General features: G+C 39.8%; 1 protein-coding gene across 2 annotated transcripts; it reads right to left on the bottom strand.

Annotated features, from left to right (window-relative positions):
• Positions 1-1,820: 1,820 nt before the first annotated feature.
• XRCC2 (X-ray repair cross complementing 2) lies at positions 1,821-27,278 on the bottom strand. Of its 2 annotated transcripts, XM_045792255.2 has the most exons (4): positions 27,131-27,268; positions 19,659-19,910; positions 14,256-14,337; positions 1,821-4,860 (listed from the first exon to the last, which is right to left on the bottom strand). In XM_045792255.2, the coding sequence occupies exons 2-4, from the start codon at positions 19,686-19,688 to the stop codon at positions 4,142-4,144; spliced, it is 831 nt and encodes a 276-aa protein (XP_045648211.2). In that variant the 5' UTR covers positions 19,689-19,910; positions 27,131-27,268; the 3' UTR covers positions 1,821-4,141. The 2 variants fall into 2 exon arrangements, with proteins under 2 accessions (XP_045648211.2, XP_045648210.2); XM_045792254.2 differs by lacking the exon at positions 19,659-19,910 and having other exon boundaries at positions 27,131-27,278.
• Between the last annotated feature and the right edge of the window lie 327 nt (positions 27,279-27,605).

Raw genomic sequence — 27,605 nt, 5'->3', positions numbered from 1 at the left:
AGACAGAGAGTACAGCAGGGGTAGCGGGAAACACTTAACCAACTGAGCCACCCTAGTACCCCCTTCAACCAATTTTAATTGCTTCATCTCCCAAGGTGTATTAAAACATCTACCATGATGGTGACTTTGCCAATCTCTCCTTGTAGTTCTACACATCTTGCTATATAGTTTTGGAACTTATCTTACTGAAGCCATATAAACTTAAAGGATCAACCAAACCTTCCATCTTTATGTAGTGATCTTCGTTAAAACACAATGTTACCATAGTTAGAGTTTACTTATACAGCTACAGAGCCTCCTTTGATGTTTCTTGGGTCTTTTTTATCTTTCGGCTCTCAGCATTTCAGTACCTTTGTTTTAGATGCATTTTTTAATTTTTTTTTTTATTTTTTTTATTTTTTTTTATTTTTTATTTTTTTTAAAGATTTTATTTATTTATTTGACAGAGAGAGAGACAGCCAGCGAGAGAGGGAACACAAGCAGGGGGAGTGGGAGAGGAAGAAGCAGGCTCATAGCAGAAGAGCCTGATGTGGGGCTCGATCCCAGATCGCCGGGATCACGCCCTGAGCCAAAGGCAGACGCTTAACCGCTGTGCCACCCAGGCGCCCCTAGATGCATTTTTTTTTAAAAAGCATATGGCAGATTGTTAAAAATCTAATCTAATGACCAAGATTTTTCGCAGAAGCACTCAATCCATTTACAATTAGATTTCTCTCTCCCAGTTATTCTGCGCTTATTGGTCCTGTCCACTTTTCCCCCTGTGCGTGTGTGTGTGTTGTTGTTCTCATTTCCCTTTGCCTCCTCGGCAGGCACCATGGAGCAGGTATCGATTTGTTTCTTCTACAGGCAGCTCTTCATCTTGTCACATTCACACTAAGTCCAAAGTACATGCCTTTACTCTCCATCACAATAACACCAGATATTTAGATTGATATAATTTCAACTACCAACTTCACATGCATTAGGCTTACAAGCAACAAGATACAGACTTTCTACTTGGTTATCGCTTTTTCTTCCCACAAATCTGATGTTACTTCTACTATCAATATTTCTTTAGATTTACTCAAGTGCTTATTATTTTCTTTACTCACTATTACTTCCTACATCTCAGAGCTTCTGTGATAGTATTCCTCCTCCCTGAAGTTTATCTTTTAGAAGTTCCTTTAGTGAGGCAATTTTGGTGGCAAATTCTCAGTTTTGTTCATCTGAAAATATCGGCTTTTCACCTTCTTAGACAATCCATAAAGCAGAGTGTCTGCATCAGAATTTCCTGGAATGGTATTAATAATACAGCATTTGATAGTTGAAGGCTCAAAATTGTATACAAAGGAAGCAATAAGCTAAGCATTATCTTAATTTTGTATTGCATTATCAGATGAATGTCTGAAATACCTTTTATATAAAATTTTCTATCACTAGATTCTCACCATGATTCCAAGAAGTTCACCCCCTTTTTTACAGGTAAATGGAACCCTCTAGGATCTGTAACCCCTCGCTCCATTATTCTGTTTCTAACCAGTACTCCCTTATCTGCTATCTGTAACTTAGGGTGTACCATTTTCCTTCCCTGTAAGCCTCATTCTTTAATAAGTATTAAATTTTCTGTAGTGTTCAAGAAATCCCATTGGTATAACTTTTAGTTTAAAAGAATTTTTTATTAACCAGGATTCTTAATTCCTTCCAACATGTCAGATAACAAATCTTTTTAAGATAACTAAGTCTTTGGTCTGACACATTAATATATAATTGATAATTTAAGTTAATATAAAAGTTCATTATTTTTTAATCATGTTCTGAAGAACAAGTTATAAATCTGTGAATAACAGTCCATTAAGTTAATACTTCATTTATATAGAGGAGAAATGGAAACAAGGATAGACTTCTAAGAATTTCTAAGTTTTTCATACACACGTGTAATGCATATACCTAGAGCTAGACAAGGGAAGGTAAGGAATTTTCATTATCTTTTCCAAACAGCTAAAAAGAGACGTAACTTAGAGTAGACCAAGAAATTTTCAAATGTTTTTTTTAAAGATTTTATTTGAGAGAGAGAGAGCCCGCACGCACACACACATGCTGGGGGGGTGGGCGGGGAGGAAAGGAAGGAGCAGGTTCCCCATTGAGCAGGGAGCCCAATGGAGGAGACCCAGAACCCCAGGATCATGACCTGAGCCCAAGGCATACACTCAACTGACAGAGCCACCCAGATGCTCCAAGAGATTCTCAATCTTACTGATGACACGGTTATCCAGGCGGAAATCAGCAAATTCCTCCAACATACAAACATTTATAAATTACTTACATGTAACATGTAATAAAAACCACAAAAATACAAAGTGAAAAAGGATGAACTAGGGATATAACAGGTCGTATTCTTAAATATTTTAAAGTTTATTAGTGGCAAAATAAAATCTGTTGAGGGCATATGGGTGTGAGAGTGTGAATGACAAGAAATGTGATCCCGCATAACTTGATTTGATTGCCATTGGGTCCACCATCGTGTTAAATTTCACAATGTGGCTGAAGCGCAAATACTGGGCCTAGGAGGGCTGTTTGTCTGACAACTTTTTATTGTCTACTGACAGTCTGGTTCCCCCTCGACCCACAACAGAAGGAGCTCCTAGACCAGGACTTGTCCTTCATTAGGGAGACAAGCCCAGGAGACCTCATGAGGGTCAAGTGAGAGGGAAGGACAGAAGGCAGATGGATTGCTGCTGAAAGCAATGGGAACCAATCCTACTGGGACCACTCTGTGAGAACCTCAGTGTCCTCTCAGCTGAGGGGTAAGGAAGCTGGCGTGTTTACCACACCAAATCCTGCCCTTCACTGGTTAAGGACTGCCCGGCCTGGCCCACATGCAGCCCAGTAGGCCCTGGCAGCCAGCAGACGCCTCCAGAAGCCTGTGGGTTTTGGCAACTGCAGGTAAGCTAAAAGAGGCTCAGGGTCCGTGAGCAGGAAACAGACAGCATATGCCACCTCTGCTGTCCCTGCATCAGGAAGAATACTAACTTCAATCTTAATTTTTTTGCAGGACTCTTTCTAAGCCCTTAAAAAGAATCTTTGTTAGATAGGTTAATTTACAGTTAGTTTTAACTAAATTGGTAATGTATAAATGAACATACCCACAAACACCTCACAGGCAATTCTTTCCACTTTCCCACAGGATACTTAGATATGTATGCGACAGATGACCACCTGACACATAGATTGATGAGTGCACCAGAGTCAATCTGAATATCAAATATTGATACAATTTCATCTTTTCTTATATTAAAATGTATAAACAGAAGTTCTGAGGTTTTCTTCCTCTCCACAATACATTACCTTGTATACCCCTAGAGGTGCACGCTCCCCATTCTGGCCATGCCTTGGCCAAAGTACACAGAGCCTTGTCCAGCTCTTAGCTGGAAATAATTTGATTCATTTCATGGTATGGCTGGACTATGCTAAGAACATACTAGTAACATACAGTACTAATGCGGTTTCAGCATTTGTCTATCACTTCATGAGGAGATGAAAATTTCAAAACAATCTTCACAGAATTCCTTGAATGGGTATATTATTTCCCTGTGTTAAAATTATACAGAGACTGAACCAGAATGCAACTCCATCTTGGACTCATTCTAACTCAGATCAAAATGCTGACTTTCCATAGTCTTTTGGTGTGAAAGGCAGATGGGCAGGCTCCTTGTTTTCATCCCCTTTGCCGAAATAACAGCTCTACAGAAACATTTTCCAAAGTTACAGCTTCCTAAAGGACTTACATATGAGAAATCAGAAATGCATTTAAACTTTCCCAAACAATTAAGTACTTAACTAAATTCCAGAAATGTGACACAGTTATAAAAAAAGTTCATTTAGGCCGCAATATGTAGATTATTTATTTAGTTTTAAAACAAGCTTAATATACAGTTTAATTATTACCAGCACTTTATCTTCAACAACCTAAGAACAGAATAAAGTTTTACTGTACTAGCTTAAGAAATCCATCCTGGAAAAAAAAAAAAAAATCCATTCTGTGGTAGAAACATGTATATTAATTCTCCCAGAGTTTAAAGCGTTATAATCAAATCATTTTAGCCCAAAAACGACTTTTAAAATTTTGCATAATATCCTGAAAACCACTATTTGGTGATACTTATCAACAAAACTCAACGCCACTTTCTCCAATAATAAAAATATGCTTTTTTAAACTGTTACTTTTTAAATGACGTGAAACTAAAGAAAACTGGTTGCTGGTTTTAAAATCCACTTGTTTGGAGAAAAATATTCTGTGCTTGACTACTTGCTGCCATGCCTTGCAGAGATAGGGTCTGTAGTCCGCATCTGCCTCAGTCGGATGGGTAAAGGCAGAAGGCCCTTCTGTCCAGTTTGAGGTTTTCTGCATTATACTTTGTGTTGTTGCAAAAAGAACTAAGCGATATTCACTTACGAGTTTCTCTAAGAACTGAGCACATTTCTTCAGCGTACACTCCTGTAAGTTAACACTTTCTCCTCCGTTGACGCGGTCTGTCCAGTAAAAAGCGGACAGGCTATCCAAGATCAGAAGGCAGAGGGCAGGGTGGCTACAAACCATGGTTTCCAGTGAGCACAGCGTGAGGAGCAGCTGAGTGCTGCTAGTGCAGTTTACCAGAAACAGCCTTCCCAGGCAGCGCTTCACCATTTCTTCAGAACTCTGTGACAGTCTGTGCTCGAGAATTGTAACCAGCCGAAGCATATCAAAGTGATAATCTGTGTCAATAAATAAGACTTCTACTTCCAGTCCCCCTTCGGATTTTGGAAGTATACATCGTGCTGTTAAATGATAAAGCATTTCTGTTTTTCCTGTTCCCTCGGGACCATGAAATTCAAGAATACCACCTGTGTACAATGTAAAAATGTCAGTCAAAATGCAGCAGCACAGTAACAGTAGGCTACAAAACGAAAAGCCTGCAATAGCGTGTAAAATTACTGGAATGTGAAAGAAAAATCTAAGTCCCATGTAAGCAAATAGAAATAAATAAGGAAATCAAGAAATAAATAAGGAAACCTCTGAGAAAGGAGTTGGCTATTAGTTAGCATCAAGAAAATGTGAAGAACAGAGTGACAAGGTTGAAAGGTACCCAAGGAAGTCTACTGGGGAGGGGAGCACATGCACTCACACTGAAACTGGTGATAAGCTAAGAACAAAGTGCCAGATTCCTGGTCTTTCGAAAATCCATTGATTACTATGGTACACACCATTTCCGGTACTTGCTTACCCAATATACATTCTCTCCTTTTCCTTAAGTATAAAACCTCAATTTGGGGGGTGGAGGGAGGGAGTGCACCCAGCTGAAAAACTATTTTTCTCAGTATCCCTTGCAGAGAGGGGTCAGCAGATATCACAGTTGTAGCCAATGAGACATGAGATTTCTGTTGGGGTTTCTAAGTTTTGCTTTCCTGATACAGGTGCCACTTCTGCTCTGCCACTCCCCGCTCTGGAGGGGAAGCAGCCATCTTGAAGCAGTGAGTATAAAAGGGACACCCTAAGCAGGGCCCTAAGAATGGTGGAGCAGGAAGACAAGAGGTGCCCAGGACTTTGATGACACTATGGAACCTCACACCAGCTATGCAGGGCCTGCCTCTATACCACTTGTGAGGCGAAGAAAATAAGCCTCTATCAGGTAAACCACTAGGCTTGACTTCTGTTACATACCGTTGAAACAATCTCTAATTAGGGTTTCTCAGTGTTACTGGCATTATGGGTGGAAAAATTCTTGATTGTGCAGTTTCTTACATACAGAGCCGGAAGAGTCCACAGCCCTCAGGCCTAAATGCCAATAGCACCCCTGAACTTTGAAAACACCCCTCCACATTTCCAAAAAGCTATCCGTTATTCTTTGCTATATAAATTACTTGAAATTGTGCCCAGCTGGAATGACATCTGCACTGTAAATTATTTTCCTAGCATTATAAGTTGAAGTAAACTACTCTGAACTTCAAAGACTCCAAATCTTTTTCTATGTAAGTTCCAATAACTCTCTTCCAGTGAGGACAACGCAAATTAAACACCTGGGGAAATTATCCCGCCTCCAGAGCTCTTCAAAATCTACTCCTACCAGTGGCCTTCCAATTCTTGCTAGTTTGTTTCCATTTAATTTATGGCTGAACCACATAACTGGAAACACTGTGTTAAAAATGCAGATTCTTAGGCCCCAAGCAAATTACATAGTCTGAGAATCCAATTACTTTATTTCCTGCTATTACTAACAAACCACTATAATTGGAACATTCATAAAGAACATGTAAAAAAAATCTTAGCACGTTACCACTATACCATATTTAAGGTAGTATAAAACTTCAACCAGTTTCTACCATAATCTTACATGCAATTTGCAATTCAAAATTTAAGTAAAAATTATTCTCCCACACCCCTCCCCCAAAAGATTCGTGACTCAAGTAAAACTTATTATTCACTGATGCTCTTGCTGAAAGTTAACATAGTAACTAGAAACCTATTCAAGCCAGATGTTTAGTTTACTCTCTCCTACTACATGACAAGGGAGCTAAGCTGAAATCCTCCCTTACCCACAAATGAAAGTCTTTCACTTCCCTGTATTATAGAGAATAAACTACATGCACTAGATGAAACATTAACATAGAACAGATATTAATGGTAGTGAAGGAAAGCTGAAAACACAGTCTAGCAAGACTAATCTGAAAACAGTTTATATATAGGACACAGTGAACCACACAGAAACACAGTAAGGAAACCAATCAGCAGACTGCACCAAACCTTCCCTTCTTCTTTCCCCAGAAAAGGTATCAGAAGAGGCCAATCAACAGCAACTAACTTTTCCATCGGACTTTACAAATGACAAGGGACAACTTGATGATACCTCATTTGATCCTAATAACAATACTCTTGAGGTAAGAAAGCAAACTATCACCTTCCATCATCACAGTTATCACACTATATAATTTTTTTAGGATTTTTTATTTTTAATTAATGTCTACACCCCATGTGGGGCTCAAACTTACAACCCTAAGATCAAGAGCCACACACTCCACCAACCGAACCAGCCAGGCGCCCCTCATGCTAGATGATTTCTGACTATTTCGTTATATTTCCTGTATGCTCCTTGAAGGTTGGGACTTGCCTATTCTATCTCCAGCACAAAACACAGTATCTTCTGAAGGCACTTCATCAGATTAGTTTCTTTTTGAGAACTTCTTGAGCGACATCTAAGAAATGAAAATCTAAGTCCTATCTGGTGAGGGGTAAAGGCCCCAAAGTGAACTTTGGAACATTGCATTTTGAAAGGAATCAAGTCGGGTAGGGAATCACAGGTAGGGGGTATGGCACTGGTCACCAGAGTCCAGCAGGTGTGAAGGCCCAGGACAAGGCTGGAAACAAGAGACCAACACAGGAGACAAGCCAGAACAGGAACAAAGTGTCCAGTGGGAGTCCAGTGCCCTGCCCACTGCCCCTGGCCCAATGAGTGTTGACACTTAGTTTCCGGCAGGTCTTCAGCCCCCTTCACATATTCCGAAGGTAGGGGTAAAGCTAAGGTAGTGAAGGTGAAGAGAGACAGGGTTGGAAGTACCCGTACAAATCAAATACATAAGGAAAGCAGGGATTTTTAATTCACATAATCACATGAATATTCTCATAAGAACTTAGCTTTCAAAATGCTATGTTAGCTAGGTGTCACAAAATAAAAATGTTTTACGACCACCAGGATTTTAAGATTCAAGACAGTAATAAGAGTGTAGACATGAGATGATCTGAGAGTAAGCTACACAGAAACAGAGAACAGAAAGCTCAATTTGGTGGGTGAGAGTGAAGGAAAAATTAAGAACAGAGGCCAAAAACTCAATTCTTGGGGTACATCCATGTTAGAGGAGTCGGTATGAAAACATATAAGACAGAAATTTAATATAAAAATTAGGAGGAAAATGACACAGAGCACAAAACTTTTCAAGAAAATGAAACAGTACTAAACAACATTAAATGCAGCACAAAATTACTAAAAGTAAAGAAATGGCAAGGGAGAGTTTGGGAACAGATCACTGAATTGGTCCTGGATAGTTACCTTACAGCAGTAAATGTGCAGTTTGCAAAACCACATTTAATATAAATATTATTTTATGAACCAAACTTCAAAATCAGATACTCAGAAAAGAGATGGAAGGGCTCCCCGGGGGGGCACTCAGCGTTCTTCCAAGAATCAGGCTGCAAGGAAAGCAGGGGGCACAAGAAGAATTAGCAGAAAAATATGATGGTTTACATTCATTTAAAAAGTAGAAATATTCAAAAGCAGTTTCATGAGGCTGGAGTCAAATGAAGACAACCAAAGATAGGAGAAATGCAACATATTCTGAAGTAAAAGGGAAGAGACTCCACAAGGAGACAGAAATACATGACACTGGCCAGAGGGGAAGTATGACCATCTCTGGATTTTTCTGGCATTCTCAGAATAGCAAAAAAAATGAAAACCTAGACAATTATTTTCTTAGAGAGAAGGTGGTACTCATAAATATCTTTTAGCGTAACTCAAAAGAGTAAGTCTTTGAGAACACTTGCCTACATGGTTTAACAAGGTTGCTAAATCCATACGTTACTAAGAAATAGACCACGTAGTATATGGATTCTTTAGATTCTTGGCTTGGCGTGAATGAGATGAGGCAAAGCTTAAGGTGAAATCCTTGGCAAGGAGATTATTAAGGGGTATATAAAAACACTCTTTTCCTTTTACAGATTAGTAGCAAAGCAGTAAAAAGGTCATTTGTAACAACTGGGGTAATAAAATGCGCAAACTTGCAAATTACATATAAATATTATTGTTAAGGTCCCAGATTCTCTACAAATATGTTTAATGATGAAGTCAGTTTTGCTGGTTTTATAAACATTTACTGTCTAATCATCACATCAAAAATTGTATTCAAACATGATGTTTTACAGAGGGGCACAGTCCTTTTAGCTGTATTTGTGAAGTCACTTTCTCAAATGTTTCTGAGAGCTGTTACAAAAGAAATCATAACCTTGTCCACTCAAAGTATTGGGCATGGAAACTTGCAGTAAAAAAAACAACACCCCCCCCACCACTAAACACACACACACACACACACACACACACACACACCCAAAAAAAAACACCTCTACAGTTTGGCACTTGACAAATTAAACTAAATCAGAAAATCTGGATGGTTTGGCCTTGATAGTTGCTCTCATAAATAGAATGCTGTAAGGGATCTGGGTAACAGATTGTCAGAGTGAGTTTATGAATCTGAAGATCCTTCAAAATAAGGATAAAAAAGAAAAGCCAAAAAATACATCATCTTGGTACCAACCTACTAATTGTATAACAAATATGTTGAATTTGCAGATTATAATCATTATAGTACAGAAGAGGTAATGAGTTGATATATAGTACTGAGTAACTACTATGAAAAACCATTTAGAAATGTTTACAATGGCATTAGAGCTTTTTATAATCCCTAAATCTCTTAGCGCTTCAATTTGAGCTTCCCTATACAGTTTCTGATAAACTACTGGTGTTGATAAATAATCCTTATAATACCAGTCTTAAGTCTACTATTGCTCCAGTGAGCATTCATCTAACTAGTTTTATAGCTAAAAAATCTACAGTATTTATAAAATACTGAAATTAAGACAGTGTTAATCCAAACTAAGTAAACTTGTTAGTGATGGAGCATGATGGTGTTTTTAAAGTTTCTACAAATGTAATATTCAAATGTATAAGTGGTGCTGTGAACCCATGTTTTAGTGTCAGTTTCATAAGGTTCAACTTCATAATATCCTTTCTGATAGAATAGAAAGTTCGATCTTTTTGTCCAACATGTTTGGTCAAAATTTATCTTTTATTATTGATAGTTTAGAAAATTGTTTGCTAACAGATCTGCTCTATAAAAAAGAGTAAAGGGAATCTTCTAGGTTGAATGAAAGGACAATAGATAGTTACTTGAACCAAATGAGTTAATAAAAACCACAGGTAAATGCAACTACATAGGAAAATACTAAGGACAGTATATGTTTTATATTTATAACTTTTTTTCATTTATCTGACTTAAGAAACAAATGATTTGAGTAATAATTTTTTATTTCTGTTATAATACATTTTAATTTCTATGCTGTAATGGCTTTTTAGTTTCTTGCATTAAGTCATAATTTTAGAATTGTTTATGGACATTCAATGTTTAAATATGTAATCTGTAACAGCACAAGTGAAGGGGGAGGAAGCAAAGCTACCCAGTAGCAAAGTATTTATAAAACACTGAAATTAAGATGGTATTAATCCAAATTAGATAGTTTAAATTAAGATATTAACTGTGATCCTCAGAGCAACCATTAGGAAAATAACTCAAGGGTGCTTGGGTGGTTCAGCTGGTTAAGCATCTGCCTTTGGCTCAGGTCATGATCCCAGGGTCCTGGGATTGAACTCTGCATCGGACTCCCTGTTCCATGTACAGAGCCTGCATCTCCCTCTCCCTCTCCCTCTGCTGCTCCCTGCTTGTACTCTCTCTCTCTCTGTCAAATAAATAAAATCTAAAAGAAAACAAAACAAAACAAAGGAAAATAACTCAAAAAAATAAGCAGTAATGACTGGGAATAAAAATGGTACTCTAAGGGCACCTGGGTGGCTCAATTGGTTAACTTCTGCCTCTTGATTTCAGCTCAGGGGACGATCTCAGTGTTGTGAGATCAAGCCTGTGTTGGGTGGGGTTCTGTGCTGGGTGTGGAGTCTGTGTAAGATTCTCTCCCTCTTCTTCTGCCTCTCCCCCCCCAACCCAAAACAAAGTGGTACACTAGAAAATATTTAAAACAAAAGAAGACAGTAAAGGAAGAACAGAGAAACAAACAAACAAAAAGAATAAAATGTATATAAAAGAGCAAAATGACAGTCATAACCCTATCTTATTAGTAGTTCATTAACTGTAAGTGGATTAAATAGTCCAAACAAAAGGCAGAGACTGGCAGAATGGAATAAAAACACATGATCCAACTACAGGCTATCTACCATAGGCACACTTTACAAAGTCCCAAACAGACTGATAACAAAAGGATAGAAAAAGACATGCCATGCAAGCAGTAACCAAAAGAGAGCTGATGTGGCTATACTATTATCAGAAAAAATACACTTTAAGACAACAACTGTTATTAGAGACAAAGAAGGACATTTTTGTTTTCCATTGTGCTAAAAGATGGCATAAAGATTTTTAAGCGTACAGTTCAGTAGTGTTAAGTTACATTCACACTGTTGTAAAACATCTCCCAAACCTTTCCATCATGCAAAACTGAAACGCTATACCCATTAAACAACAACTCCCTTTTCCCCTTTTTCCCCCAGCCCTGGCTAACTAACCATTCTACTTTCTGTTTCTATGAATCTGACTGCTTTAGATACCTTATATAAGTGAAATCACAGTATTTTCCTTTTTGTGACTAGTGTATTTCACTTAGCATGTCCTCCTAGTTTATCCATGTAGTAGCATGACAGGATTTCCTTCCTTTTTAAGGCTGAATAATATTCCCTTGTTTGCATATATCACATTTTGTTTATGCATTCATCTGTCAATGAACATTTGGGTTGCTCCCATCTCTTAGCTATTGTGAATAGTGCTGCTATTAACATAGGAATGCTAATATCTCTTCAATATTCTGCTTTCAATTCTTCTAGAGATCTACCCAGAAGTTGAATTGTTGGATCATATGGCTGTTCCCCACCCCCCGCTTTTTTTTAAGATTTTATTTATTTTGAGAGAGAGAGCATGAGCGGGCATATGGGCAGAGGGAGAAAGAGAGAAAGAATCTCAAGCAGACTCTGCACCAAACCCAGAGCTCACCCTGGGGCTCAGTCTCACAACCGTGAGATCATGACCTAAGCTGAAGCCAAGAGTTTGATCCTTAATGACTGTACCACCCAGATGTCCCCATCATGTGGCAGTTCTGTTTTTGATTTTTTTTTAAGATTCTCTTTTTTAATATTTTATTTATTTGATAGAGATAGAGACAGCCAGTGAGAGAGGGAACACAAGCAGGGGGAGTGGGAGAGGAAGAAGCAGGCTCATAGCGGAAGAGCCTGATATGGGGCTCGATCCCTTAACGCTGGGATCACGCCCTCAGCCGAAGGCAGACGCTTAACCGCTGTGCCACCCAGGCGCCCCCTGTTTTTGATTTTTTGAGGAACCTCCATACTGTTTTTCATAGTTGCACCATTTTATAATCACATCAATGGTGCACAAGGGTTCCAATTTCTCTACAACCTCACCAACACTTGTTACTTTGTTTTTTACTGTTTCCACCCTAATGGGTGTGAGGTGACAAAGGAGGACATTTTATAATGATAAATGAGTCAATCCATCAGTAAGATATAATAATAAACTTGTAAGTGCCCAACAGTGCAGGAAGCCCCAAAATATGTGAAGGAAAACTAAGAAATAAAGGGAGAAATAAACAATTCAATAGTAATCGTTGGAAACTTCAATACCCACTTTCAATACCAGATAGAACAATTAGGCAGAAGATCAACAAGGACAGGTGACTTAATGCTAAAAACTAACCAGAACTATAAAACATCAAGAAAACACTCAATCCAACTATAGCAGAATATACATTCTTCTCAAGTGCACATGGAACATTCTTCAAGATAGACCATATGTTCAGCAATAAAACAAATCTCAATCAATTAAAAAGACTGAATCACAGAAGTATGTTCTCTGATCAGAAAAGAATGAAAACAGAAATCAGTAAGGACAACAAAGCCGTAAATCTTCTTGACCTTGGATTAGCCATTGGCCTCCTAGCTATGATACCAAAAGCATAAGCAATAAAAGATAAATAAATTGGACTTCATCAAATTTAGTAACTTTGTGCTTCAACGGACACCATCAAGATAGTGAAAAGACAACCCACAGAATGCAAGAAAGTATTTGCAAATCATATTTGGTAAGGGATTTGTATCTAGAATATAGAAAGGATTTTTATAACCCAATAACCAAAACACAATCCTTTTCTTTAAATGGGCAAAAGACACGACATTTCTCCAGATTACACATACAAATTGCCAATAAGCACATGCAAAGATGCTTAATATCATTAGTGATCAGGGAATGTAAATCAAAACCACAATGAGATATCACTTCATACTCACTAGGAAGGCTATAATAAAAAACACAGACAATGACATTTGTTTGCAGGATGTGGGAAAATTCAAACTATTCTACACTTCAATCCTAGTGGCAAGTAAAATAAGCAGCTGCTATGGGAAACAGTCTAGCAGTTCCACAAAAGGTTAAACATAGTTGCTCCACGAACCTAACAGTCTCTCCTGTAGGTATTACCCATGAGAATTGAAAGCATATACCCACAGAAAAACTTGCACACAATCACAGGAGTATTACCCATAACAGCAAGAAGTAGAAACCCAAATGTCCATCAACTGATGAATGGATAAACAAAATGTGGTAAGCCCATGCAACAGAGTATTACGGAACAAGAAACAGAAATACTGGTAATGCCACAATATAAAACTTGAAACGATTATGCAAAGTAACAGAAGCCAGTCACAGAAGACCACATACCGTATAATTCAATTATATGAAATACACAGACAAGGCTAGTCTATAGAGTCATCAAGTAGATCAGTGGCCACCTAGGGATGTGGGAGGAAATGGGGAGTGACTGCTAATAGGCACGGCTTTCTTTTTGGGCTGATGAAAATGTTCTAAAATGAGCTGTGGTGACAAGTGCAAAAATGGATACTACAAATCACGGAGTTGCACACATAAATGGGTGAATTTTCTCTCTACAGAGCTCTTCCACTAAAGAAGAGAAGCACAACGCCAGCACAGTACCTTTCTATAAGTTTTCCCTGGTGTCCAAGTGCTGGGGGAACAAGTGGGCATGTCTTTTCCCTTCTACAGAAATATTAACAGGGTACCTAGGGACTTAACTGTGATTCTCAAACTTCTAAAGAATTAAAAAATAAATTATAACAAAACTCCCTCAAATACTGTGTCGGGATAAGAGCAGTCAATATTTATTCTGAAGATTTACTGCAGATGAGTCAAACTTTATCTCATCTGACACAGATAATGAAGACTTAAAAGTGTTCTGTCATGATCTATTTCTCACTTTTTAATTTTACAGGTTAATCCATACAGCCCTTTGCTACGAGTATGTACATATCAATGAATATATGTCGGGAAATCAACATGTTTTATAAGACTTAATGTATGACACTGTATTTTGGTTTGAGATTGTTTTTTACCATGCACAGATGAATCTTCATCAGCAAACAGATATGGTTCTATTTCTTTCAAGGAACTTCTACCTTCAAGTCGAGCAAGGAGCTTGCAAAAGAAAAAAAGAAAAACTCATTACCTAAAAATATAAAATCTTAGAAATCTATATTTGCACAATTTTCCAAAAGTCTATAAAAAAGACTCATTTAATTTTGAGGATTTGGAGGAAATTATGAACTAGGAAATACAATTTAGGAGAAAAATTGTGTTCATTTATTCAGAAAATATCTCCTTTTTTTATGGATCAAACACTGATGGTATAAAAATGAGTCCCTGCCCTCAGAAGAGCTGATAGTATAGTGTGGGATATAAGACCAAACTGCTAACTGCAAAGTATTTACCTTTCTTACGTGTTACAATTTTCTTTCTCACTATACTTAATACACTTGTTATACAGATACCAGGTTTTAATTTGTTTGCCTACCTATATTGTCAATTTCTTATCTAATAGTTGGAGGGGGCAAAGGAAAAAGGTGGGAAAAAACCACCCTTGAGGAGTTCCCACGTGGATTTGTTGGGTGAACAGAGGCAGGTATGAGGCAGATGTGGCATCAGCCAGGCTGCAGAGGCTGTAAGGAGCACTCTGCACGTAGGTGAACTGTAAGCAGATTTCACCTGCTGGAGCTTGTAGCGCAGAACAGGCAGAAGATAAAGAAGTGCTGAAAGAGCGGAAGCCAGAACACAGAAGGTCTTAGATGCCATGTTCAGGAGCTTATTCTCTGCTTTGTAGACAAGAGCAAGGGATTTTAAGCAATGTAGTGAGAGGCAGTCTGGAAAAGTTAATAGTAGACAGCTGGGGCTTCAGGACCAGACCTGCTAGCTCCTTTCTTTGGGCCTCAGGTTTCTCATCATTCAAGTGATAACAAACAGTATCCCCACCCCCCCCAAAGTTGTTGAGGATTCAGGGTATTAAAAAAAAAAGTGCTTGGCATAGAGTAAGCACAATGTACAGCACAAGCTATCGTCATCTGCATTTCAAATAGATTATCTTGGTGGCTAGTAGGGAATGTATCTGAAAGTAACACCAGATACGGAGAGAAGGCTGGAGTGTCACACTAATCTGGAGGAGGAGTGCCCACACCAAGACAAAACTGGTTAGGGTGACAGCAAGCGGAATTGCAAGGCTAATTTAAATGTCAATGAGGGACATGTAATCAAAGCTATCAAAGCTGATTCTCAAGTTTCTAAGCAATCAGCACAGATTTGACAACTCTTCCATACAACAAAAGAAAAAAAGAGCCTATCACAAATGGGAACAAAAGCAGTCACTCTCCTTTTTTAACTGAAACATAAGTTTTGAAAAGATTTCCTGAAGTCATGAAAGGGTTCTATACGTTAATTTAGCAAATGTTTACTGAGTTTCTGTTACATACAATGCACCATGGCAGGTAAAATGCAGACTACAAAGATGAAGATAACCTACCCTCGAAGAACTTGCTGTAACTGATCTCTAGGAGATGATATTTTATTCTGAAACACAGTAAAGACGGCTCACTACACAAGAGATACAGTGCTCTGAGTTAGACTCTGAAGGTGTATCCGAGGTTAAAACTCTTAAGATATGACCTGTCTTTCTCACTAAGTTGACACTTGCACTGACAGTGCACCAGCGGTGGTGGGTGAAAATGCTGGCACAACCAGGGTAGAGGCATCAAACTGTCCCAGTACACATGGCATTCTTCACCACTCACAGAAAAAAAACAAGCAAAACTAGTTTTTCACAAGAATGCCTTTGATGAGGCAGTTAAAAGTATTAGTTCTATTAAATCATGACCTCTGAGTACTTTTTAGAATCATTGTGATGACACAGGCCGCATACTAGCAGTAAAGAATTTAACCTTGATCAGAAAGGTCTGGCCTTTGCCCTTGGCTCCTGGGAGGTCATCTTCATGTCTCGGAATATCCTGCCTGATAGAAGTGTCTTTGTTTACCAGGGGGCCTTCGCCACACGAGATGGTCAAACATTGCGACTTTGGGTTGGGGCTTTGGGTCAACTTGACCTCTGGTATCGGGGGCCCACAGACTGAAGTCAGCTGCTTGGGCAGCTGACTGTGTCTACCTGAGAGAGCCCCAAGAAGACTCTGGACACCAAAGTTCAGGTTAGCTTCTGCAGTTGGGAGACACACACTGATCCTGGGAGAAGTAAGCACCATCCACAACTCCACCAGGAGAGGACAACCGGAAAGTCTGCATTTGGAATTCTCCTGGACTTTGATCCATTACCTCCCCTCCTCTGGCTGTCTTTAAATCGGCATCCTTTCCCTGCAGTAAACCACAACCATGAATATAACTGCTTTCAATGAGTTCTGTGAGTCCTTCTACTGAATTGCTATACCTGAAGGTGGTCCTGGCCTTGCAATTAGTATTAGAGTTGAGTACAGTCTTAGGGATCCAGAACGCGGCAGTTTGTGTCTGAGGTAAAGTCTGCTCCTGGGGACGTCCCCCACTTCACACACAGATGAAGGACTTCTCCAAAATGAAATAGAATCATTTTTGTTTTTTTTTCTTTAGGAAAAGCACTTGTGTTGATTATTTGAGTTGGATGCTTTTTTCATAGGCTACCATTTTATTTGAAAGAATGATTAAAAGACAAGCTTTGATTATACAGACTTGGTATTTGGCAGACATTTTATCGAAAACAAAGAAAGTAAGCTTGTCACTTCAAAAAAACTGATGGTATTTGTTGCCAGTGATAACATTTGAATTTTGGAAAACTCATCCACCACCATGACCTTGACAGCTCCCCAATAGTTAAGGTCCTTTTTGGTGAAGTTGCCAATGTTTTAATGAAAGTGATTTTTAAAAATAATTATTTAACAAAACATGTCCATACTTGAAAGATCTGTGTAATTCAGTGAACCAATATTTCCAAATGACCAATGCACGATATTAAATTATTCCTGGGTAAAAGATTCACTCCAAGTGTAAGACCAATCAATGGTTTTAACGTATGAAAAATTCACTGATATAATTTTATATTCTACGTTGCAATTAACTTTTAGGAAACTACTATCTTCTCAAGTTTTGGTACAGATTCAAAGAAGAAAATCCACAATTCTCTAAAAAGATCTTCAAAAACCTCCTTCTTTTTTCCAACTATTTATCTGTGAAAGGCCAGAGAGTCTTCATGTACTTTAACCAGAACAACATACAGTAATAGATTGGATGCAGAAGAGAACCCAGTCAAGTTCTGTTTAACCAGACAGTAAAAAGATCTACAAATATGTAAAACAGTGTGACTCCTCACATTTTTTGTTTAGGGAAATATAGCTACTTTTCATTAAAATATTTATGATAATATTCAAAGGGGTTATTATTGTCACTTGTATATGAATGTAAATATTTAAAATTCTAAATTTCTCAGTGCAGCTCTCTGTCTGGAGCTCACCTGCTCTGGAGATCTCTCAAGAGTGTTATTTTTAGCTTTAATAAACTTTCTTGCTTCTGCTATTTAATAAATAGACAGGTAAATTTCTCAGTTTCACTGACAGATATAACCCACATAAACAAAAGCTCTTTTGGTGACAGATATTAACTGCACTTATTGTGGTGATCATTTTGCAACATAGACAAATACCAAACCATTATGATGTACACCTGAAGCTAATATAATGTAACTATTATAAAACCAAAAACAAACAAACAAAAAAAACCCACAAAAAATGCACAAAAGCTCTTTAAAATCCTCAGTAATTTTTGAATGTGTAATGCACTCCTAAAGCCCAAAAGAATGAGAACCACTGAGTTAGAAGACTGAGAGTGCAGCTTGAAGAGCAAGACAGAAACTTTCAGGGACAAGATGGAATAAAATGACTTCAAAATGTTTTAAAAAGCATGTATACAAATAACCAACTATCCTCATGAGAATGATTAACTTAGGAAGTTACTCCAATTGTTTACTCTTATTGTCACTGCTCACAATATTTTAGAATTCTCCACTGTGAGAATTCCTGGTAAGAAAGTATTCCAGAAAGCTTTATATCGGCATGACACTTGGGCAGAGACGGTATTACTCCTCTTACCACATTTCCACTATTATCAAAAAATCAAGTTCAGTTTCAAAGGATGAAAACTTTCCACTACTGAGAATATTCAAAATAATGTTTTACAATGCCAAAGCAGAGTCTGTTTCTCTCTTCCAAATAAATAAATAAATAAATAAATAAAATCTAAAAAAAAAAAAAAAAAAAAACCACCCTAAAAATCTGACATAACCTAATATAGAAATTAAAATTAATGATGTCCAGATTTAAGAAATGAATTGAAAGAAGTCAGATATAATCAATCTGGAGTTTCTGAAGGGCAAAAAAGAGCTTGTTAAGTGTCCAGGGTAAAAGGAACCCAAATAAGTTCTGCTAGACAAGATAGCTTAATCCTTTTAGGAAAGAGTAACACACTGGGCAATCAGAGTTTCGTCATGAATTTTCTTGATTCTCTCAGCAATCTTTCTGAGGCCAAATTTCCTATTTAGGAAAGAATGCACAGTGGACACAATTTTAGTCTACTTGGCAGTTTCACTAATATTGTTAATTAATAGATTTGACATTTGATTTGTAAATCAGTTTCTGCTAGGTTTTATTATCATAACAATAGTCATCTACTAATAGCTACTATTTGTGCTGTGGTATCATCAGTACATAATTTATATACATTATCTCTTTTAATTGTTACATTAACTCTATTTATTATCATTCTATTTTTCAGATGAGAAAACCGGTAGATGCCAGAGCTAAGATTTAAGAGATCCCTTCTGGCTCCCAAAGCCTGGAGTTCTTCTCCTGTCCTCAGAGTCAGTATCACTGAGTCTAATAAAATTTGAGTACAGAGATGAAACGGTTCTGCACCTACGAAGCTGATGATCGAACTGATCTGAGATCCTGTCTAGGCAATCACCGGGCCTCTTTCAACCATCTCTGTTCATACTTCCTCCAACAGCAACAAGGAGCCCAAAATGTTTTCAACAGCAGCATTACTACCATAACAAGTATATCATCTGCAAAGGGGGAAATACTCAATTGTACAGACATCCACTGGTAAACATTTCAGCCAAGTCGAATGTATCCCAGGAGCTGAGTGAGGTGCTAGGGATATACAGATGTAGCGGACACAGTTCCTATCTTCAAAGAATTTGATAGGGTAGAGTCAGAAGGTTACGAAAGTACAATAAAGTATTGTAGCTGCTACAACAGAAATACAAGCAGGGTGTTGCAAAGGTGTGTGAACCTGACTAACGCCATCTTGGACAAATCATCCCCGAGGACCAGTCAGGGACCTGGGACCTCCTGGAGCACAGCACCCCTCCCGACATCGTTTCCTTTTGTTTAACCACACCCTTAAGTACACCCTTGGGCATAATATCCTTGACCTACCCGGGAGCTCTGACTATGACACACAGCCATTAAACACTCTCCTCTTGGGTGGTCCTGAGGCGGCACTCCCAACCCCAGGGCTAGAAAAGCAGGTCTTCAGGGAGGTGGGGTTGCAGAGGTTTACTCATCTTGAGGCTGCCTGCAGACAGGCTCAGTCGGGAAGTCCCCTTAACAAGCCACTTCACATCCAGCTGGACTTGTCAGCCTTTCTCTTCAGTCTCAAATGGTCAGTTCTAATTTGGGGGCGGCACCCTTAATTTTGAATGAGAGATTTAGCATACAGTTCTTTTAAATACATAAAAAATGTGCATTGATAGAGAAACGCTTTTTTTCTTTCCACATGGAATGTCCTTTGCCTATTTTTCGTTTAAATTTCTCAGGCCAAGACTATTGAACAAACGACAATAACATACATTCTTCAAGGCCACCTCCTTCCACGAAGGTATTACTATACTTAACACATTACCAGCCTGTCTTCCCCATCTGTAAGTAAAAGCTCAAAAGGAAAAGAATCTATTTTGGCTCACAATGAGCTCCAAAAAGCTTTTGTTTGGCAGAAACTCAGGAGCTGCCTGTTAAATTAAAGGTAAACAGGGCATAGGTAGGCAGGCTTGGGAAGGATGGAGAGTGTAAAGAACCTCAAACTATTTCGATTTTCATGTCTGGACAGTCTGCAAACTTCTACCAAACAAAAGTCCAGGAGTATTCATGTCATCGAAGGGCTTCATACTAACAAAACTCCATTTCCAGTGCAACCGTATACCTTCAACACCTAGTAAGTAGAACACCTTACCATACAGATGTTTTTAAAGACCATTTAGTTGTGGAAGCTTACACGAGCAGAAAGAAGAACTTAAAGATCAAACCAACCAGAAATGAATGGCATTAAGGTAAATAAATATATACACACATATATTTAGTTCATCTGGATAAAGACTCATTTCCCCTGATCTTTTGTAAATAAATCTGTCTGCAGAAAGGCCCCAGCAGCAGGGCTGCAAGCGAGTTAAGTATAAAAGGCTACCTAAAGGGGCTCCTGGGTGCTTCAGTCAGTTAAGCGTCTGCCTTCGGCTCAGATCATGATCCCAGGGTCCTGGCCCCCACATCAGGCTCCCTGTTAAGCTTCTCCCTCTGCCTCTCCCCTCAGTTTGTGCTCTCGCACTCTCTAATATATAAAATCTTAAAATAAAAAAATAAGCTACTTAAAAAGCAAACATTCTAAACCAAATATTCCCACCCCTGCCCCGTAAGAGGCCTGGATTTCCCATCTACAAAATGAATACAATTCTTAGTTTTATTACTCACAAGTAGAGGAAATTCAGGCAAAAACGTGTAACTATAACACAGGGAACTAAGAGAGGAGCTGAAATAAGGAAGCAAGGGAAGCAGCAGCTAAGTGAATATGTACGTGACTGACGCAAACTTTGGCTCTCATGGTAGTTCTACAAATTAGAGGGCCAATTCCTCTCACATGGGAAATTAGACTCCTCTGCAACTTTGATAATTCAACTGTCCTTCAGGGCAGAGTACTAGGTCTGGCTCTTCAATCAAGCTTGAAGAAGAACTAATGCAATCATCCTGTAAGAGGAAAAGGAAAAACAGGTAATACAAAGTAAAGCAGGAATTCCTATATACACCTGACAATTTAAGCAGCATGAATTTAAGTTTTTAATACCAGTTAGCTAACAGTGTTGTATTAGCTTCAGGTGTACAATATAGTAATTCAACACTTCCATACATCACCCTGTGCTCATCACAAGGGCGCTCTTAATCCCCATCACCTGTTTCACCCATTCCTCCACCCTCCTCCCCTCTGGTAAGCATCAGTTTGCTCCCTGTAGTTAAAGAGTCTCTGTCTTGGTTTGTCTCTCTCATTTTTTTCCCCTTTGTTTTTTAAGATTTTATTTATTTATTTGAGAGAAAGAGAGCATGAGCTGAGGGGGGAGGGGAGGGAGAGAGGGCAAGCAGACTCCCAGCTGAGCAGGGAGCCCAATGCAGGACTTGATCTCAGGACCCTGAGATCATTACCTGAGCTGAAGTCAGACGCTTAACGGACTGAGCCACTCAGATGCCCGTTTCTTTTATTTCTTAAATTCTTGAATGTAACCACATGGTATTTGTCTTTCTCTTACAGACTTATTTTGCTTAGCACAGTACTCTCTAGCTCCATCCATGTCACTGCAAATGGCAAGATTTCATTATTTTTTATGGCTGAATAATATTCTGTTCTTGTATATACCACCTCTTCTTTCAACATTTGTCAATCGATGGACATCTGGGTTGCCTCCATATCTTGGCTATTGTAATCAATGCTGCTATAAACACTGGGGTGCATGTATCCCTTTGAATTAGTGTTCTTGTATTCTTGGGGTAAATACTCAGGAGTGCGACTGCTAGATCATAAGGTAGCTCTAGTTTTAACTTTTTGAGGACCCTCCATGCTGTTTTCCATACTGGCTGCCCCAGTTTGCATTCCCATCAACAGTGCACAGGGGTTCCTTTTTCTCCACATCCTGGCCAAAACCTGCTGTTTTCTGTGTTGTTGATTTTAGCCCTTCTGAAGGTGTGTAAGCAGCATTAATTTCTAGCAGAATTTTTAAGGACTAAATTTTAAATTTATGATATCCCACAAATTAGTAATTCCATTAAATGCATTCTTCAAATTTCATCAGTAAGTTATATCAAACTTTCAAATTTTCATTTAGATTAAAAAAAAACAAATATAGGGGTGCCTGGGTGACTCGGTTAAGCGTCCAACTCTTGATTTCAGCTTAGATCATGATCTCAGGGTCATGAAATCAAGAACCCTATCAGGCTCCAATCTCAGTGAGTCTGCTTGAGATTCTCTCCCTCTGCCCCGATTGCACTCCCTGCCTCTCAAATAAATAAAATCTTTTTAAAAAATCATATACGTGCATAGTCCCAGAATGAAACTATAAGGCACAAAATCAAAATTACAGGAGCTTAATGTTGGCAGAACACTTATTGTCACCTTGCATATGAGGAACTCTGCTGGAGAAACACTTCTGGCATATTCTATCCTCCTCTCATTCTCTCTTCCCCAGGGAGGATTTTCTAATGGGTTATTTTAAGAGCAGGTACTAGACACCCATGGATCATCCCCTTCCTCCCTCCCAACGGCTTTCCTATAGGAACTACACACTCTGCTGTGTTCCTATTTTTCAGCCTAAAAGGAGAGCGCACTCAGAAATGAGCATTTGACAACATAAGTTGGCTGATAACCTTGACAAGAGAATTTTAGTGGTACAGCCGAGACAGAAGACTGATCACACCATGGGCGAGAGTGTGAATGGGAGATAAGGAAGTGTAGGCACAGAGCACAAACTCTTTGCTGTGTGGAGGAGTAAAGGAATACAGCTGGATGGGCGCAGACGTCTAGGGAGGTTTTCTGCTTCGCATTTACTGTTCTATGTTAGGATACTAATGGAAATGATTGGTGGAAAAGAAAATGAAAAATGCATAAGACAGGGATGCCTGGGTGGCTCAGTCGGTTTTAAGGGTCCTGGGACAGAGTCCTGCATCAGACTCCTTTCTCAGCAGGTAGTCTGCTTCTCCCTCTGCCTGCCATTCCCCCTGCTTGTGCTCTGACAAATTAAAAAAAAAAAAAAAAATGCAGAAGACAAAAAAATGACCATAGGACTGGGAACATCTGTAGCAGTGAGGTCCTTGAGGAGGAATGTGATGGAAAAAAATCCATGTCACAACTGGAGAAGTTGCACTTTTTTTTTTTTTTTAAAGAATTTACTTATTTATTTGAGAGAGCCCGTGCTTGAGTGCCCATGGGGTGGAGGGAGAAGCAGAAAGGGAGGAAGAAAGAATCCCAAGCTGACTCCCAGCTGCACATGGAACCCGAGGTGGGGGGTGGCCCCCCTCCAACCCCCACCCCAGTTCGATCTCACGATCCTGAGATCATGATCTGAGCCAAAACCAAGAGTCAGATGCTTAACCGAAAAAGCTACCCAGTTGCCTCGCAGTTGCAGTTTCTTTTTTCTTTTTTTAGAGTTTATTTATTTATTTGAGAGAGTGAGAGAAAGAAAGCACAAGAGGCGGGAGGGTCAGAGGGAGAAGCAGACTCCCCACTGAGCAGGGAGCCCAATTGGGATGATTGGTACCCGATCCCGGGATTTCAGGATCATGACCTGAGCAGAAGGCAGTCGCTCAACCGACTGAGCCACCCAGGTGCCCTCAAAGTTGCAGTTTCTTAGAAGCAAAAATATTTATTCTATCTTAAGGAGGAAATTCAGAGAAAAGCAGTGCATATATTATCAAGATAGACTTCATGAAAAAGCAGGACTTGCTATATTAATATCTGGTAAAGTAGACTTCAGAGGAAAGAAAATTCCTAGAGACAATGAGGGACTTTACAGAATGAATTATAATAAAAGTATCAATCCACCAAAAAGACATACGGTCCTAAATGTGTACGTTATCAATCAGAGCCTCAAAATACACGAAGCAAAACTAAGTAATACAGGTTAAAGGAGAAACAGACAAACCCACAATTATAGTCGGGACCTTAAGGTGACCTCTCAGCAAAGAATAGACTTACAAACAGAAAAATCATTAAGGATATGGAAGATCTGAACACACAAGATCTGACTCATGTATATAAAACACTGCACCCAACAACAGCAGAATATACATTTTTTTCAAGTGCCCAAGGAACAGTCATCAAGACAGATCACACCCTGGGCCATAAAACAAACCTCAACAAACTTAAAAGAACTGAAATCATACAGCGTATGTTCTCTGACAATGATGGACACAAACTAGAAATCAGTAACAGAAAGACAACAGGAAAAATTAAGGGATTTCCTGTAATTTTTTTGTTTTTTTTCAGTGACACATGAAGCAAGGCAGAGCGAGGGGAGAGGGGAGGAGAAAGGTAAGAAATTTATCCACTAAAGAAACAATTATTGAGTGCCAACTGTGGGCTAAACATTGTTCTCAATACTAGGACTAAAGGCATAAACTCAACAGACAACAAAGTCTGCTCTCATGACCTTTAAATTGATATAAAGTGTCAGGTAGGATAAGAAGAATAAACAGGGTAAAAAAATAAAGATTAACACTAGGCAAAAAATGGGTTATTTTACTGTAAACTGTAGTCAAATGCAGGTCTTTAAATCAAGGGTTCATTATTAAGTTTTCCACTCGCTACCTGGCCTACCATAATTCCATCTCTAGAATCTGTTAAAAGAAAATATTTTTTGCAACTTTATTTTCCTGGAAGACACTGTATGAAATGTCTTTTCCCTACTACTCACAAAATGTAGGAATGGATAGCTGTTTTTTAAAGCTGTAATTCTAGTGAATTAAAATTTTAAAGTATTGTACTTGTTTCTTGGGCTAGCTTGTGACTTCAGGCATCTTCCTCAACACAATGCCTCCAAGCAGAATCCATAGTACTGTAGCATAATGTGCAAAGGAAGAAAATTGTGTCCAAACAAATTAAGCACTAGCCACTGAGTGCCCAAAAACACTTAAAGGAAGAGTTTCACTCAGCTGGTTTTGTTAACAAAAAGGAAAAGAATAAGGTAGCACCTACTGCTCAGCTCCCTATTCTCCCCTCCAACACTCTGTACTCCAAAGTGATATGAGCCAGGCAATCTGGCTTAGGGTCTCCATGCAGACATGGCAGGCCAAGGATATGTTGCTAAATTTTTTGTTCAATGATTTGGCTGTGCTGGGCACCCATTTTTTATTTTTAAGATTTTATTTATTTATTTGACAGAGAGAGAGGGGGGGAGAGAGAGCAAAAGCAGGGGGGAGCTGCAGGCAGAGGGAGAGAGAGAAGCAGGCTCCCCACCAAGCAGAAAGCCAGATGCAGGGGCTTGATCCCAGTACCCTGGGATTGTCCCCTGAGCCTAAGGCAGATGCTTAACTGGCTGAGCCACCCAGGCACACCAGGGCTCCCATTTTTCGGATACTAGGCTTATTCTGACTGCAAAAGTCATCGTGTTTAACCTTGGTTTCAAATGTTCATCTAAGTAAGTAATGTTTTAACTGTAGTGGTTCTTATACAAGCAGTGGCTCTACTCTTAAGGAGCAAGGTTTGGTAACTATGGCCAGTAGGTCAAATCCAAAAGTTTAAAAATAAGTTTTATTGAACACAGCCAGGCTAATTTGTTCACCTCCCTATGGATGCCTTCATATTAGAACTGCAAGGTAAAGGAATTCTGACAGAGACGCCCCCCTGGCCTGCAAGGCCTAAATACTATCCGGCCCTTCACAGGAAAAGTTTGTTGACTCCTCTTAAGAGTAATACTTCTCGGGTGCCTGGGTGGCTCAGATGGTTGGGCGTCTACCTTCAGTTCAGGTCATGATCCCAGGTCCTGGGATGGAGTCCCATGTCGGGCTCCCTGCTCAGTGAGGAGCCTGCTTATCTCTCTGCCTCTCCCTTCCTTTTGTTCTAATAAATAAATAAAATCTTATTTTAAAAAAGAGTATTGCTTCTCTCCCTCACCTGTGTAAGAGATCCTTCTTAACACACCACTATTTCTCAGGGCTCACTGCCCAACTCTGCTATCCCTCACTAGCTTTGTTCCAACTATTCAGAACTACCTGCAGTTCCCCTAAATAAGCCGCTCTGAAGGCAGAACCCATGTTAATTGCTACTCTCTTTGACCGCCACCCCCTCCTTGCCAAACTGATTTCACATGGTTTTTAAAACTTCAGTCATCTCCTCCTCAGTCTTCCGTGATGCCTGCCCTTCTATTGGACAGCATGCTCTTCTACACGTGCGGCGATTTTTTTTTTTAAGTCGGCCTCCCTTCCTAGTTCTTCAGTGGCACAAGTTGTTTCTTTTGTTTCTTACTCCAGTTCCTTAACCAGCGGCTGACACATAGTTAAGTACTTGATACTTCTTGGTTCAATTCCTGAATAAATTCTTGCAGGACGTCAAACAGTTGGCGTGTTTCTGGAGATACTTAAGCAGGAAATGCAAGCTGGGAGAGCGAGGGCTTGATGCCATAAGCAGAGACGGAGAGACTCGAGGGAGAAGTGGAGGCAACTTACTCAAATACTCAAATACCGATAAACGTCCATAAATTCTCCAACGGGCAATCCCTTTTCCCCGCTTCTGTTGCCTGGGCTTACCATTTCTAACCGCAGTCACCGTGTGACAGCTTTGGACCGTCAGCCTAGCGAGCAGAGATTAGGAACTGCATACCTACCTCCGCACGCAGTGGGGGTGTTTTCCTCCGCCTCCCTTCAGACCGCGCGCGTTAGCCTGCCCATCTCAGAAGACCCCCAGGTCCCGGGGGCTGGCTCCCGGTGTAAAGGTGGGAGGGTCGGCCGGGGTGCTGGAGTCCGGCGCAGCTCGCCTTCCCTCAGCCGAGCGCCCCCCGCCAGGACACCCGCGCCGCCTTCCCCGCCCTCCCGGCTCCCTCGCCCGCCCACCGCCCTGTTCTCATCTCCCTCGCTCCCGTCCCAGACTCGGCGGCTCTCACCTCCGTCCCAGACTCGGTCCTGCGGAAGTCACTACACATCGCCCCGAAGGCTGGGCGAACCAGACACTCAACTTTCCCGCCACCAGCGCCATTTACCGCGAGCGGCGGAGGCCAGACAGCCAGTCAAACGCACTGACCCGTTGACCCAGGCTGGAGCCTGCGCACTACGCCCGCCCTCAGCCAGGGAGGCGGCGGGCATGCGCAGTAGTGTTTACGGGCGCACCGCGCCCAAGTGACGTCAGACCCCGTCTCCTATGAGACCCGGAGATAGCTGGTGATTTTTTTCTTCTCTCATAAACTTCAGTTCGTTTTTATTAGATAAAACTAGCAGCATGTTCTTCCTTCCTTCCTTCCTTCCTTCCTTCCTTCCTTCCTTCCTTCCTTCCTTCCTTCCTTCCTTCCCTTTCATTAAGTTTTATTGAACACAGCCATGCTAATTTCCTTTTCTCCTTTTCTCTTTTCTTTTCTTTTCTTT

Source organism: Ursus americanus, chromosome 3 (assembly GCF_024610735.1).
Source record: "Ursus americanus isolate L20-20 chromosome 3, mUrsAme1.1.p, whole genome shotgun sequence".
Taxonomy (NCBI): Eukaryota; Metazoa; Chordata; class Mammalia; order Carnivora; family Ursidae; genus Ursus; species Ursus americanus.
Note: the sequence above shows the minus strand (reverse complement) of the source record. Positions and strands in the feature narration are given on the sequence as shown.